This window comes from Episyrphus balteatus, chromosome 2 (assembly GCF_945859705.1).
Source record: "Episyrphus balteatus chromosome 2, idEpiBalt1.1, whole genome shotgun sequence".
NCBI lineage: Eukaryota > Metazoa > Arthropoda > Insecta > Diptera > Syrphidae > Episyrphus > Episyrphus balteatus.
Window position 1 is genome coordinate 19,609,852 of NC_079135.1, and position 13,555 is coordinate 19,623,406.

Here is a 13,555-nt window from a genome sequence, read left to right on the forward strand (position 1 = left end):
AATGTGCAGAAAGCAGAACCATGTTTTTAGTAAAAGCAAAGCTTTGCACAGAATATACCAACACCAACACCACCGCAGGCCAGGACGCAGGATGAGGATGATAAATCTTCGATTGAATTATGACATTAGTCTCGGTTGAAACTCAATGCGAAGCGATCGAGATTCGAAGGTGTTTTTGGATTAGTTATACCACCACTCCAACACCCCCCCGAGCGCAATATGTCATTAGTTACGCACACACACACATTTTCAAACTTTCAAAAAAACATATATATGTTAGAATTTTAGATGTGTTGGTATGTAAGTAGGTAACGATACTAACGTAGCGTGGTATTGATTTTGTATTGCATTATTAGATAGAAGTGCGAGAGATTTACATTGCTGTGGTGGGCGGGTGGTTTAGAGTAAAGGGTGCGGATATAGCGGATGGAAAAAGGACAACCCCGAGCGGATCACGATTCATGATTACCCGCATAACCGTTACCGTATATGACTTGGCTTCTATTATTTCAGGTGTTATAACGTAACGACGACGACGACGCGACGTGCCAAGGGAAGGCAAATTTCATATATCCATCCTTTCATATGTGTCGGTTCAGGTCGGGTCTCGGGTGTGAATGGATGATGATGCACTACACCCATTTATGTCAGAAAATAAACCAGGTGCTATAGAAACTTGACTAATGCAAAAAAAAAAAAAATTGACAGCAACGTTTTAGTTCGCTGATTTTATCACATTTCAAATCATTGACAGGCTATCGACAAATTGAAATCCTTTGGGGTTGATTAAAGTGAAAATATTTCACTCAGCTAAAAATTATTTCGTGTGACAGAGTTGACTTGAAATCCCATGGAACTGACATTTCGACATGAGAAAAATATAGATATGAAAACGGGAGCATAAAAAGATGGAAATTTCTATATGATGGAAATTATTTTAGGAAAACTTTATTTACAAAAAAAATATAATTTTAGAAAAGGTTACTTTGAGGGAAAAGGAATCATTAGAAGCCACTTTGAGTGTAATCATTGGATTCCATGTTTTCCTTTGAGGCTGATTTTGTAAAAGATTGTTAATCTGAAAGAATATTAAGCATTTCTATCGTCATAATAGTAACGCAATCTTGTAACGCATGTTGTTTTTATCTCAGTCGATAGGAAAAAAATATCAAAGAGAAAATGTTTAACATAATTTTGAGTACTAGACATAGTTTTTGAACCAAAGGATTTATTATCAAAACCACAACAAAAAAAAATCATCAAGGTGTAAATATGGTTCAATGATTCGTGTATAACGTCAAAGTACTTTGGTTTAAACGTTCAATTTGTTATCGAAACAAGAAATAAATCGAATTATTAGCTTTTTGGGACCAATTGCAGATTTTACGGATGAAAAACTCTTTATTCTTGCTTTCTTTCATAAATTCAACGTTTTTCCAAAATGTCATTAGCGTGGGCCATCATTTTTGTTCTCACTCAAAAAAAAAAAACACCCTTTTAAGTTTTAACCATGATTCTAATCACAAAAATAACATAATTGCTGAATTTCAATAGAGTTCTTACTACTATTATTACTTACCTTATCAATAAACCCCACATTTTCTCTACACCTTAAAAAAAAAAAAAACACCCTTTCATATGAAAAAAAATGTATAGACTAATTTTATTCGTAGTTCCCATGGGATAGACAACATTTTTATCAAATTTCGTAAATTATATCATTATTTTTATCGGATTTATGGCGGATTTTTCTTATTTCCCAAAAAACAAAACACCCTTTCATCTTAAATATTCGTATAGTCTGTTAAGATTCCTGGTTTCTGTTATAAAAGAAATATTTTGAACAATTTTCATTTATTCCGAATTTCATCATTTCTTATTTAATGAAAAAAAAAACACCCTTTCAATCAAGATAATTTTGTAGACTCTGTTGATTCTTAGTTCTTGTAACAAACAAAATAATTTCACCAAGTTTTAAAAATTTACAACATTTATGTCAGCTGTTATGGTACCTTTCTTATATATAACTAAAACCCTTAAAAAAAAACACCCTTTCACCAAAAATATTTGTAAGTACTTTATGGAATTTTTAGGAACTTTGCCTTAACTTTGGTTTTTTAATCAGCTTTAACTTTTCTTAAAACAATCTTAATGAATTTATTTTTATGTCATTAGATTCAGCATCAAAAAATACCTTAAAAACATTTATCATATCATTATTATTTCACAAACAATTTTTTTCACTATATTTTCGACCTTCCCCTCTCGCTTTTCCGCGAAGAAAACACCCTTAAACCCATTTTCCTGTTATATACTCTTTTTTGATCCATGGTTCTAATTACAAAAGCAAACTTTTTGGCAAGTTTCATGAGGGTTACAATTTTTTTTTTTTTGAATCCCTATTTTATCTCTACTACCTACCATTATGAGGCTAAAAAAACTGTGAAGGCCTTATTATTTTGCATTTTTCCAACACACTGATGTATCAATAGATACAGCAGTGCCCGATCAACATTGACACTACACCCTTATCTACAGGAACTGATTCAGGCTTTATTCGAGCAGCTTCAATTCTATAATAACGCTGCTCTACATTTCAAACTCGAATTATTTGTTCAGAAAGTCAAAAGAAGCAACACAACAAAATTTCAGGGTAAACCACCCAATCATTGGCACTCAAAGCGATAATGTCGCCACAAATTTAGTTTGCAGTTTTTTTCATAAGCAGCTCCTAAAATAAATATCTCCAAAAATAACGACAAAAGTAACGCACTTACTAATTAAACCAACCCTGGTCAGGTCAGATACCTATATAAGCTTGGTGGTATAGTGATGTCTTCAGTGGCAGGAAGGATGCTTGAAAAGTACAACAGTCATATGCGTAACGAAATGTAACGCTAACTGTCATTTTACTTGGTGCCGACTCCCATTCAGTAACGCAAAGTTGACATCTTTCATTTGAGAACCCAGTGAGAAAGCCATGTGTTGGAAAAGGTACCTGTGAATATCGCTCACTTTTGCCTTTGCTGGTTTAAAGTTGTTGGACCTATTGGAGTAAAATATTTCACTCAGCTAAAATTATATGAAATTTTATACAAAATGGAGGATAACTTGATGGAAACTATTTTGAGAATAATGAGGCGAATGAAAATTTGAAAAGAAATCGTTACCTATGTAAAAAAAAATCTATATTTAAAAAACGTTATTCAATCTCCAGTGTTTTAATTTTTAAGTTTTTTTTGCGCTTTTCCAATCCCGAAAAGTATTCTTGAACTAATTTTGGGTTTGATAAAAAGTATTGGGAATTTGGTTCATGGCACAAAAATCATGTAAGCTTATAATAGTTAATGTCAAAGAACTGTCTTAAATGACAAATATCAGAATCTTTTTTCTCCTTGAAAGAAAATGAGTTACATTTTATTTTCATTTTTGCATTATCTATATATTTGAAAATATTGATATTCGTTTGAATTTAGAATTCTTTTTCTTGAAAACCCATTCAGCCAATCAATCAATCAAACGTTATATTCAAATCCTTTAGAGAATTTGCAATATATTAAATGACCTCCTTATGCTTTGGATAGCATATTTTATGTGTGTGTGTGTGTGCTCAATACACACATTATCCACGATGCACTTTGTCCTGAATAAATAAATAAATTTATTATTTATTACAAGCAACTTTTCAAGGTCATTTCATGTCATATATGGAGATGGTGAGTGCATGTCTGTGACTGGTTAATGGCATTTTAATTGAAGCAATATACCATTAATATGAAAATAGAGTATATACGAACATATTATACCTCCAAGGTTTTTGTTAAAACAATATAAAGTAATAAGAAAACACACGAATATTGTATATGGCAATGGACAACATTGAATGACTTTGTAACTTTCATGACTGTGTACATATTAAAACTTTAATGAGATTATTCGAACTCAAGGAATAATTGAAATAAAAACAATAACAAAAAAGAAAGTTGAAATGAAAAGGTAAAGAAATGACGAGGAGAACTTTCATGTGGTTATATACACATAGTAAATGAATTGGTAGACATTTAAATCGATATGATAGTTCAACTAATCCTTTTAAAAGTTTTTTTTTAAATTAAGTAGAATTTAAGGATCAATTGACACTCTAGAGCCAATGTCGACATGGCTCTCTGTTTAAATCCTACCGCATCACTTACACCTTATTCACTAATCACTTGTAATACTTTAACTTTAGTATTAAATGTAACCTTAAGACGGTTTTTGGTAGAAGACTATAAACGATGTGTTGGATAGGGAGAATCAGCTTATAAAGTCTACAAAACGTTAAAGTGTCATATAACACTTTTTTTTTGTGTATATTTTTTGTTTTGTGTTCTTAAGTTTTTGCAGTTCTCTTTCATAAAAACTAAATTATGTCTACAGGTTAAAGTTTAAAATTAATTAACATTTTTTTTTTAAACCAAACTCAAACCTATTTCAATTTGGTTTTTGAACGAAACCAATGAATTACCTTATACAAAAATAAAATACCTAGGTACTGCAAAAAAAATTAAAATTTTTTTCGAAAAAAGCAAAGTTAAAATTCTTGATGAAAAGTTAATTAATTTTATTGAAAAGTTCAAGGTATCAAAGCCGTCTAAGTCTGGAATCTTTGGAAGGTTTAAAGGTACTTCCAAAATGTTTTAAGAGATTGGCAGAGGTCAATACTAAAAAAAAAATGTTGAAATTTATAAAGAAATGAAACAAAGAAATGAAAAAGCTATTCTAGCAAAAAGAACATTGGTAAGGAAATATTACCCAGGCAAAGCACGAATGTATGTAAAACAAAGAGAACAGTCACGCATTGTGAAATATTGGGAACTATCGAAATCTTGTTATCAGTAACAATTTTTTGCACACAACGGGGACATAATACATAAGTAATATTTTTTAGGAAAACAAATTTAGCAGGCTGTTTTTTGGTAGGTTTACAAGTTACACCGAAATTCCGAATCCGAATTCAGAATTGACTTTGCACTTTACGTTTTTTTTATGATATTCCTGTTAGAAAATCTTAAAAACCAATTTTTTTTTGCTGTTTTCGAAGAAATATTTTGGCATAATGTAATCTTTTTCAATTAAATTGTTAGGGTTTATAAAAGAACTTATTTTTTTCTTTCAAATTCAGTTTTAATCTTCTCAATATCTCTTTTCTTCTCCGAGATATCTTAAATTAAGTAAGTTTAGTAAGTTTGGCATATCTAACCATAAAAAACTGATCTTTAAAAATTAATATATCTTTCTCCTTAGAAGAAAAGTATACTTTTCTAATGGACTTTAGTGTGCTGATTTTGAATCCGAACTCAAAAAATTTTGGTCAGCTCTGGTTTTTGAGATATAGTAGTTTTTTGAGATTTTCAAAACAAAACTTGATTTTGTGATACTTTAATGCGAATATCTCAAAATAATGACGTGATAGAATTTTTTTGACTTCGAATTCTAACTCAACCCATCAAAAACTATAAGAAAAGTATACTTTTGTTTTTAGGAGAAACAAATCTCAAGCTTTACAAGGCAGTTTATCAAATAGTTTATTACAAACAAGATATTTCTAAATAGAAAAATAGTAGGTATATAAAATTACAAAACACGTAAAAATTTTGTTTAATGTATTTTATTTTGGTTTTCTTTACATATTTGACTTTTTATAATATAATGGGCGTTGATATTTTATATTATCCTTAATTAAGGTGTTTTTGTTCATGTAGGATTTACTAAAAAGTGAAGGATTTCGATATTTCTGTTTTTTTTTTTAATCAGTATTTTAAAATATTAGTAAACAAACATTCATGTAAAAGGACATTTACGTAAAATGTCAATCGATATTCTCTATTTCCCTATTTAAAAAAAAAAAAAACTCCCTTTAACCTAAAATATTTGTATAGACTTTTTGGGTTCTTGGTTTCTGTTATAAATGAAACATTTTTACCAATTTTCATTGGTGTAACAATTTTTTCCTAGTTTTTGTGGTAATAATTCCGAATTTCATCATTTCTTGAAAAAAAAAAACACCCTTTCACTCAAAATAATTTTGTACTTTTTATAGATTCTTAATTCTTATACCAACGAAAACTTTTTCACCAAGTTTTAAAAAGTAATAAAATTTAACTAAGCTTTCTCACACACAACTTAACCTTTCAAAAAAACACACTTTCACCAAAAATAATTGTAAGAACTTTATGAATCCTTTGTCTCTGCTTTATCTAAAACCTTCATTCCGAATTTTATTAGTGTAGCATGTTTTTCACGGTGCAGGGAAATAATTCCACGGGAATCTGCTCCACATGGGAATTTATTCCACTTCAAGTGGGAATCTATTACACTTTTTGAAGTGGAATAAATTCTCACCGTGGAAGGGAATTTACTACACCAATTTTTTTGTGGAATTATTACCCACCAAAACTGTAGAAAATATATTGATTTCTGAATATTTTAAGAACCATTTGAATTCATATTAAGCAATATTTTTATGTATATGGAAATAGAAGGTTTAGTTTTACCAAAATATTTTATTTTTATAAAACGACGTTGTATTCTTTTTCAAAACAAACGATTATAGAGTTTTTCCTTCAATTGAAGTTGCTTGGACGGAATTCTTAATTATGTAACTACATCTTGTCGATATAAGCAATTATATGGACAATGATGCTATGAAATAACGCCAAGTAAAATAATGCCAACATTAGAAGCGAAACGGAAAAAAATTTGTTGACATGAGAATCTACTCAAATTTCACAACCGAAACGCGAAGCGGAAAAAAATTTTGACCACGGGAGAATCAATTTTGAGGTGTGAAAATAAAAATTCGCGCGAATTTTTATTTTCACACCTCAAAATTGATTCTCCCGTGGTCAAAATTTTTTTCCGCTTCGCGTTTCGGTTGTGAAATTTGAGTAGATTCTCATGTCAACAAATTTTTTTCCGCTTCGCTTTAAACCAATTATTACAAGAGGGGTTGATATGTTTTTGATCATTAAGTTATCATTATTTGTCCGCTTTGTTTGTAAGATATTTCTTCAAATCACGCGAACTAAAAACTATGAGACTTGAAAGAAATCTTTTAAAAAAATCCCCACGCCTCCTATGAAGAGCATGTAAGTAGTTAATATATACCAAGACATAGCTATGTTTCTGAAACTTACAATAGAAATATATTATATTTTCCCAGATCGAATTGGAAGGACTCTACTATTTTGTATGCCATAAAAATGGTTTATAAACTGAAGGTACTATCCATTTCCGCAAAAACGCAGCTTTTTTCCAGATGACACATACAATACAAACATAAAGTAAAATCATTCTCCAAAATGATAAGAAATAAATCACCAAAATTGAAGGTGAAGTTATTTCCCAATTAAAAGTGTAATAAATTCTCACTCGGGGCGGGAATTTATTCCACTTCAAAAAGTGGAACAGATTCCCACATAAGGTGGAATAAATTCCCATGTGGAGCAGATTCCCGTGGAATTATTTCCCTGCACCGTTTTTCACATGGATTTTGTTTATATTTTACCTGTTGAAGTCAAAAAACAAGCACCCTTGTTTTTAATCGGCAATAACTTTTCTAAGAGCAATCGTATTGACTTTATTTTTATGTCATTAGATTCAGCATCAAAAAATACCTTGAAAACATGTGTCACATGATGATATTCGACTAACAATTTTTTTCAGTATGTTTTTGACCTTCACCCCCTCCCTCTTGTCCGCGAAAAAACACCCTTCCACCCAACTTTTTTTTATAGACTATTTTTGTCCTTGGTTGTTATCCCAAAAGCAAACTTTTTGCTAAGTTTCATGAGTGTAACAATTTTTTTTTTTTTAATGCCTATTTTACCTGTACTATATGGAAAAAACAATAATAAACAAAACAGTTGTCTACAAGCTTGCTTAAAACACTTACACTTTAGGGCATTGCTTATGAAAGATCCTGCACATGGTTAAATCTTGAAAAATGTGTTCTTATTTTAACCTTAAAATAGTAAGAATACAAAAATTTATTTTGATGTTTAAGATAATTTTTTATTTAAAATGCAGTAACAGCAAATTATTTAAGTATGCTCCTTCATTTTGTACATTCAAGAGTTATGTTATTATTTTTACTGTTGTTAATCTTAACAATCATTCAAACTTTTGGTATGTTTCAAATCACTTATAAATAATTAAAAATACTTAACTAATTTATATCTAACAAAAGGCACCAAAATATTATCTTTGAAAAAAAAAAAAAAACATTTAAACACATTGCACTCGTCATGGAAGATATGTTTACTTCATAACAAGTTTTATTTAACTCAAGCTCAAAATTAAACACACTTTTTTTTCTGAATTTAATGCCTTGAAAACGGTTATAGATAAGTAAATTAAAAAAAAATATATACCAAATTTTCTTGTAAAAAAAAATATTCAATTTATTAAACAAAAAAAAAAAAAAAATATGAAAGCAATCTCATGCAACATTTAACTGTGCAACTTAAACCCTATTTCTCTTAATTAAAATATAAATAAGTAATGAATAATTGTGATAAAGTACCGTATTTGTATAGGCAAAAGCACAACCAAGTAACATTATTATTAGGCCAGTAAAATTAAGTAAAGTATTGCATTTGAAAAAAAAAAATTGCGTATACGCCACAGTGAATTTTCAAATTGATAAAAACCTGTTGTCTTTCATATGGGATGATAAGCTGACTCATTTATCCATTCTTTTTAGGAAAATTAAGGACACTAATGACTTTCATTTTTACAAAAAAAAAAACTATGTATAAAAAAAATTAATATTTCAAATCAAGATTATATCATAATTGTATAAGGTTCTGTTTCTGATACGGCACAAAGGATTTCTATTTTTTTTTTTTTTTTTTTCAAATTTTGTTACAAAGTCTGATGACAACATTATCGGTGCAAGAAATTTGTTTCTTATTTTCTTAAATAACTTTTTAATTCCATCTGAAATACAAAAACTTTAATCCATAGTATATTACAAAATTTATATAACTCCATATAACTCTTATGTTTGGAAATATTATTCCACAACAAAATATCCCATACTGACATAGAGTCACATATCTTTTTTTTTTTTTTGTAATACAAAATCCTCAACAAACATGGTTGTTAAACACATCCATACCCGAGTATATCTACATTATATGGGTTTTGTTGTGCAAAAGCATCTTCCCAAATACACATTTTCCCAATAATTATGCGCCTTATAACACAAACCACATTAATTTCATTAAACCGGGTATAAGTTTAAAGTATGCAACACACAACTGTTGCAACAAAGGACCGCACTAACACACCATATTCTAGAATATGTACTTTATTATACGCCATGTTAATTGCAAAATACAAAGCTCCAATTGAAAACCAACCCTCTCTGCCACCCTCCCAAAAAATATACAAAACTTACACACTATTGTATGTGTAGGGATGAGGGGGAGGGGGGTTGTTTATAATATGGAAAATGCAATAACGAGGACGACGGCGATGACGACGACGAAGAGGTTGTAAGTTCCAAACACAAAAAAAAAAACAAAAACTGAACTCTAGAATAGTAACGTGTATAACGACGATGACGACGAACGGGGCAAAAATAAAGTATTTGTGAAAAACTTTTCCACTTATGTATGATCTGTAAAATCTCGACTTTTCATTTACTATTCATGCTCTTCCCTTATTTTATTTTCATTATTTTTTTTTCTTCTCTCATTTTTTGTGTGTGTGTGTATGTTTTGCTTCACAGATGATGTACTATTTTCTCGTCGCGGCAGGATGGGTCGGATTGTGAGTCCCCGTCATACACTTCCGCCGAATACGACATGCACCTACCACTTCCATGGATATCCTGGCGACCTGATTTGGTTATCTTTTACAAGCTACAATCTGCAAATACTCCAGCAAGCAATACACGATAATAATACACTAGGAAGGGTAAGTTACTATATATATACCCCACTTTTCACCCCCCCCCCCCCCCCTCTCACACATATGAACATAATTCTATATGGAACTGGAACTCGTTCCAACTCTGTAGTATAACAACCGCGCCATGCAATTGTACTGCATAGATTTTCTGCTTTTATATTCTGCTGTGTAACATTTTCATTTCATTTCTTTTTTTGTGTTTTGTTTTTTTTTTTTTTGTTGTTGTTGGTGTATTTTTTTTTTTTTTTCTTTGTTGCAGAACTTTGGCATTGTGTGTCCTGGCTCTGTACTGTACTCACTGTGTGAAAAGTTGTTTGGTTCTGTTCCGTGTATTGTGATCGCCTGTCACTTGAGCAAGAGCCAACTCCGCATACTTCTTTGTATCTCTGTACTGTTGGTGATGCTGAATCATGGTTAACAGTCACTATCGAAAGGATTGCAACGAGATATGTACTTGACAAATCTAGTGTTTTTTTCAAACTGTTACCAAGTTGGGAAGCACTGTCAATTTTTGTACAGCAGTTTATCTATTAGTTTCGAAACATTTTTGGCAAAAGTTTATTAATTAGATAAACATGCAATGGATATCATCACATATCTGGGCTTCCACTATAAGTTAGTTAAAATGTTTCAACCAAAAAAAAAAAAGATGCTCATTAGGGTGGGTCAAAAAAATCGAAATTCTTTTTTTTTTGATTTGGTACTCCGAAAAATTGATTTCTAGACACTTCTAGAATATACACACCAAATATAAGCTCTTAATATTAATGGGAAGGTCCTCCGCTTCGCAATTTTCCATTTTTACAACAAGCTTCTACTAAAAAAAAAATCATTTTCTTTTAAATCGACTTTTTAGCAAATTTCTTTACATATTCTTGTAGGAAATTGAACGCTCTACAAAAAAATGCCTTAAACACATTTTTCGTTTATCAAACCGTTTAATAGATATTTGAGGTCCAAAAATCAAAAAAATCTTTAAAAATTCGTTTTTTGTTCTAAATTTTGTAACAAATTGAAAAACTATAATCATCAAACGCGCAAGACATTTATTCTTGTAGGAAATAGATTGTTCCACAAAAAAGGTCTTATTAACTTTTTTCATTAATCTAACCATTCTAAAGATATTCGAAGTCAAATTTAAAAAAAAATGTAAAAATATTTTTTACTTTTAAAAATTTTCTAATTCACTGAAAATTCATTATTTTGAAATTAACAAGATATATTCTTGTAGGGGCTTAAACGTTCTATAAAAAATTCCTCAGAATCAAATTGATTGCTTTAACCGTTTAGAAGATATTCGTATCCAAACCAATGCTCACTAATTCCAATAGTTTTTTTATGACCCGTATGCATTTTGATTTGGATACGAATATCTTTTAAACGGTTAAAGCAATCAATTTGATGCCAAGGAAGTTTTTGTAGGACGTTTAATCGCCTACAAGAATACATCTTGCTAATTTGAAAATAATAAATTTTTAGTGATCTGGAAAATTTTTAAAAGTAAAAAATGTTTTTATAATTTTTTTTAACTTTGACCTCGAATATCTTTAGAATGGTTAGATTAATGAAAAAAGTTAACACGACCTTTTTTGTGGAACAATCTGTTTCCTTTAAGAATATGTCTTGCACGTTTGATTATTATAATTTTTCAATTTGTTACAAAATTAAGAACAACAAAAGAATTTTTATAGATTTTCTCGATTTTTGGACCTCAAATATCTATTAAACGGTTAGATAAACGAAAAAAGTGTTTAGGGCCTTTTTTGTAGAGCGTTGAATTTCCTACAAGAATATGTAAAGAAATTTGCTAAAAAGTCGATTTAAAAGAAAATGATTTTTTTTAGTAGAAGCTTGATGTTAAAAATGGAAAATTGAGAAGCGGAGGACCTTCCCATCAATATTAAGAGCTCATATTTGGTGTGTATATTCTAGAGGTGTCTAGCAATCGATTTTTCGGAGTACCAAATCACAAAAAAGAATTTCAATTTTTTTTACCCACCCTAATGCACATACACCACAGTGAACATTAAAAATGAAACTTTTGACTTCCATCACTTCTACTACGCAACCCTAATTATATCCAATTTTCACTTAGGTGCAAAAAAAAAAATACGATTTTTGTTTGCCATCTTATAGTTCACGCAGAAAAATAATGGACCTACCGAGAAGTGGGTTACATAAAATGTGTTAAAAACAACGTAGTCTTTGTTAAAAACTACGTAGTTCTCATTGCTAAAATCAACTTAGTCGCTTGTTGTATTGTATTGTTTAAAATTACCATTGTAGAATGTTATTTTAACCGATAAACTTGTTTATATTATTCAAGAAACTCGGTTAAAATGTGAAATTTTATTAAAATTTAACCGAGGAAGTGGGTAAGATTAAACTGACTCGTGTAATTTTAATCGGGGTTAGTTTGTAGGTGTTATATGTATTAACAATCTTTTCTGTTAATTTTACACGAGTTTTACGTTGTTTTTATCCGATCATATTTCTCCGTGTTCACATACTACAGTTTACGCCAAAGGATTCATAAAATCAGATTTATTATGGTTTCAAAAACAAGGACAAATAAAATCCAATTATGTTATACTTTTCAACCAAATTAAAGAGCCTTGTAAATGTTATTGAAGTTGTGGAGTAATTTCGCAGTAAGGTGGGACATATTTGCCTATTATGGACTATAAATGTCCAGTGGACTTATGTCTGTTTCAAATATCAACATTGAAAAAAGGTAGGTAGGCCCAACTTTTTTTCACTTCATATTTTCAATATGGCAGTTTACAAAACTGCGTTATTATAAAACGAAAATATTTAAATTGCGTTTTAAATATTCGCGTTCAAGGTCCTCAACCCATTCATACTTAATACATCATTAAAAACGAGAGTTGCTAAATAAATTGCTTCCTAAACTGATGTCTCCTTGTAACCAAGTAATATTTAAAATCACTGAAATTTACGGTCTGCTCTGTTAGCAGAAGGAAACACTTCAAGTTTGAAGGATTTATTGGCATGATGACATTTCATTTTGAGGCAGGCTCTCTCACTGCCCATCTTATTTCCAATAATCTTGTGGCATGAAATGTTCCTCAATTTTGATCTGGTTTAGATCGTTTTCGCTTTAAAAGTGCATATTTGTTCCTAACTCTTTTTCTTTAATCATAAACCTACGCCAAAAAAGTCTGTACTTCTATTCCTTAAGGTGCTTTTCGCGTCTTTATTGTAAATTTTAGATCTACGGTTCTATAAATTCTTCCTTATTTCGTGACCTTTCTTTATTAAAATATTTTGTTCTTTTTCTGTGATATCCATTTTGTATTTATCTGGGTTTTTAACTAACTTTTTGCCTGCATATGATCCGAATATTTTAATATTGTAATAGCGATAATAGCTAAGCAAAAAATTAAGTTTGCGAAATGTAACTTTCCGAAGTGCTTTTTTGCAGTTAGTGCAATATATTTTAAAAAGAAAACCAACTGCTATTTAAAAATGTGCCAAAGAAAAAAATGCAACACAAATTTTGCGAAATCTCAATGTTGCGAGATACTGTAACAAATGGGCTAATGGAAATTTGCGGGGAGACGGACAGAATCCC

The 13,555-nt window shown here is 30.2% G+C and overlaps 1 protein-coding gene across 1 annotated transcript in view; it reads left to right on the forward strand.

Moving 5' to 3' along the window:
• Window positions 1–13,555, forward strand: part of LOC129910587 (uncharacterized) — a 242,443-nt gene that overhangs the window by 196,023 nt on the left and 32,865 nt on the right. Inside the window, exon 11 of the mRNA XM_055988016.1 lies at window positions 9,779–9,966. Coding sequence (XP_055843991.1) covers window positions 9,779–9,966 — 188 coding nt within the window. The remainder of the gene's footprint in view (window positions 1–9,778; window positions 9,967–13,555) is intronic.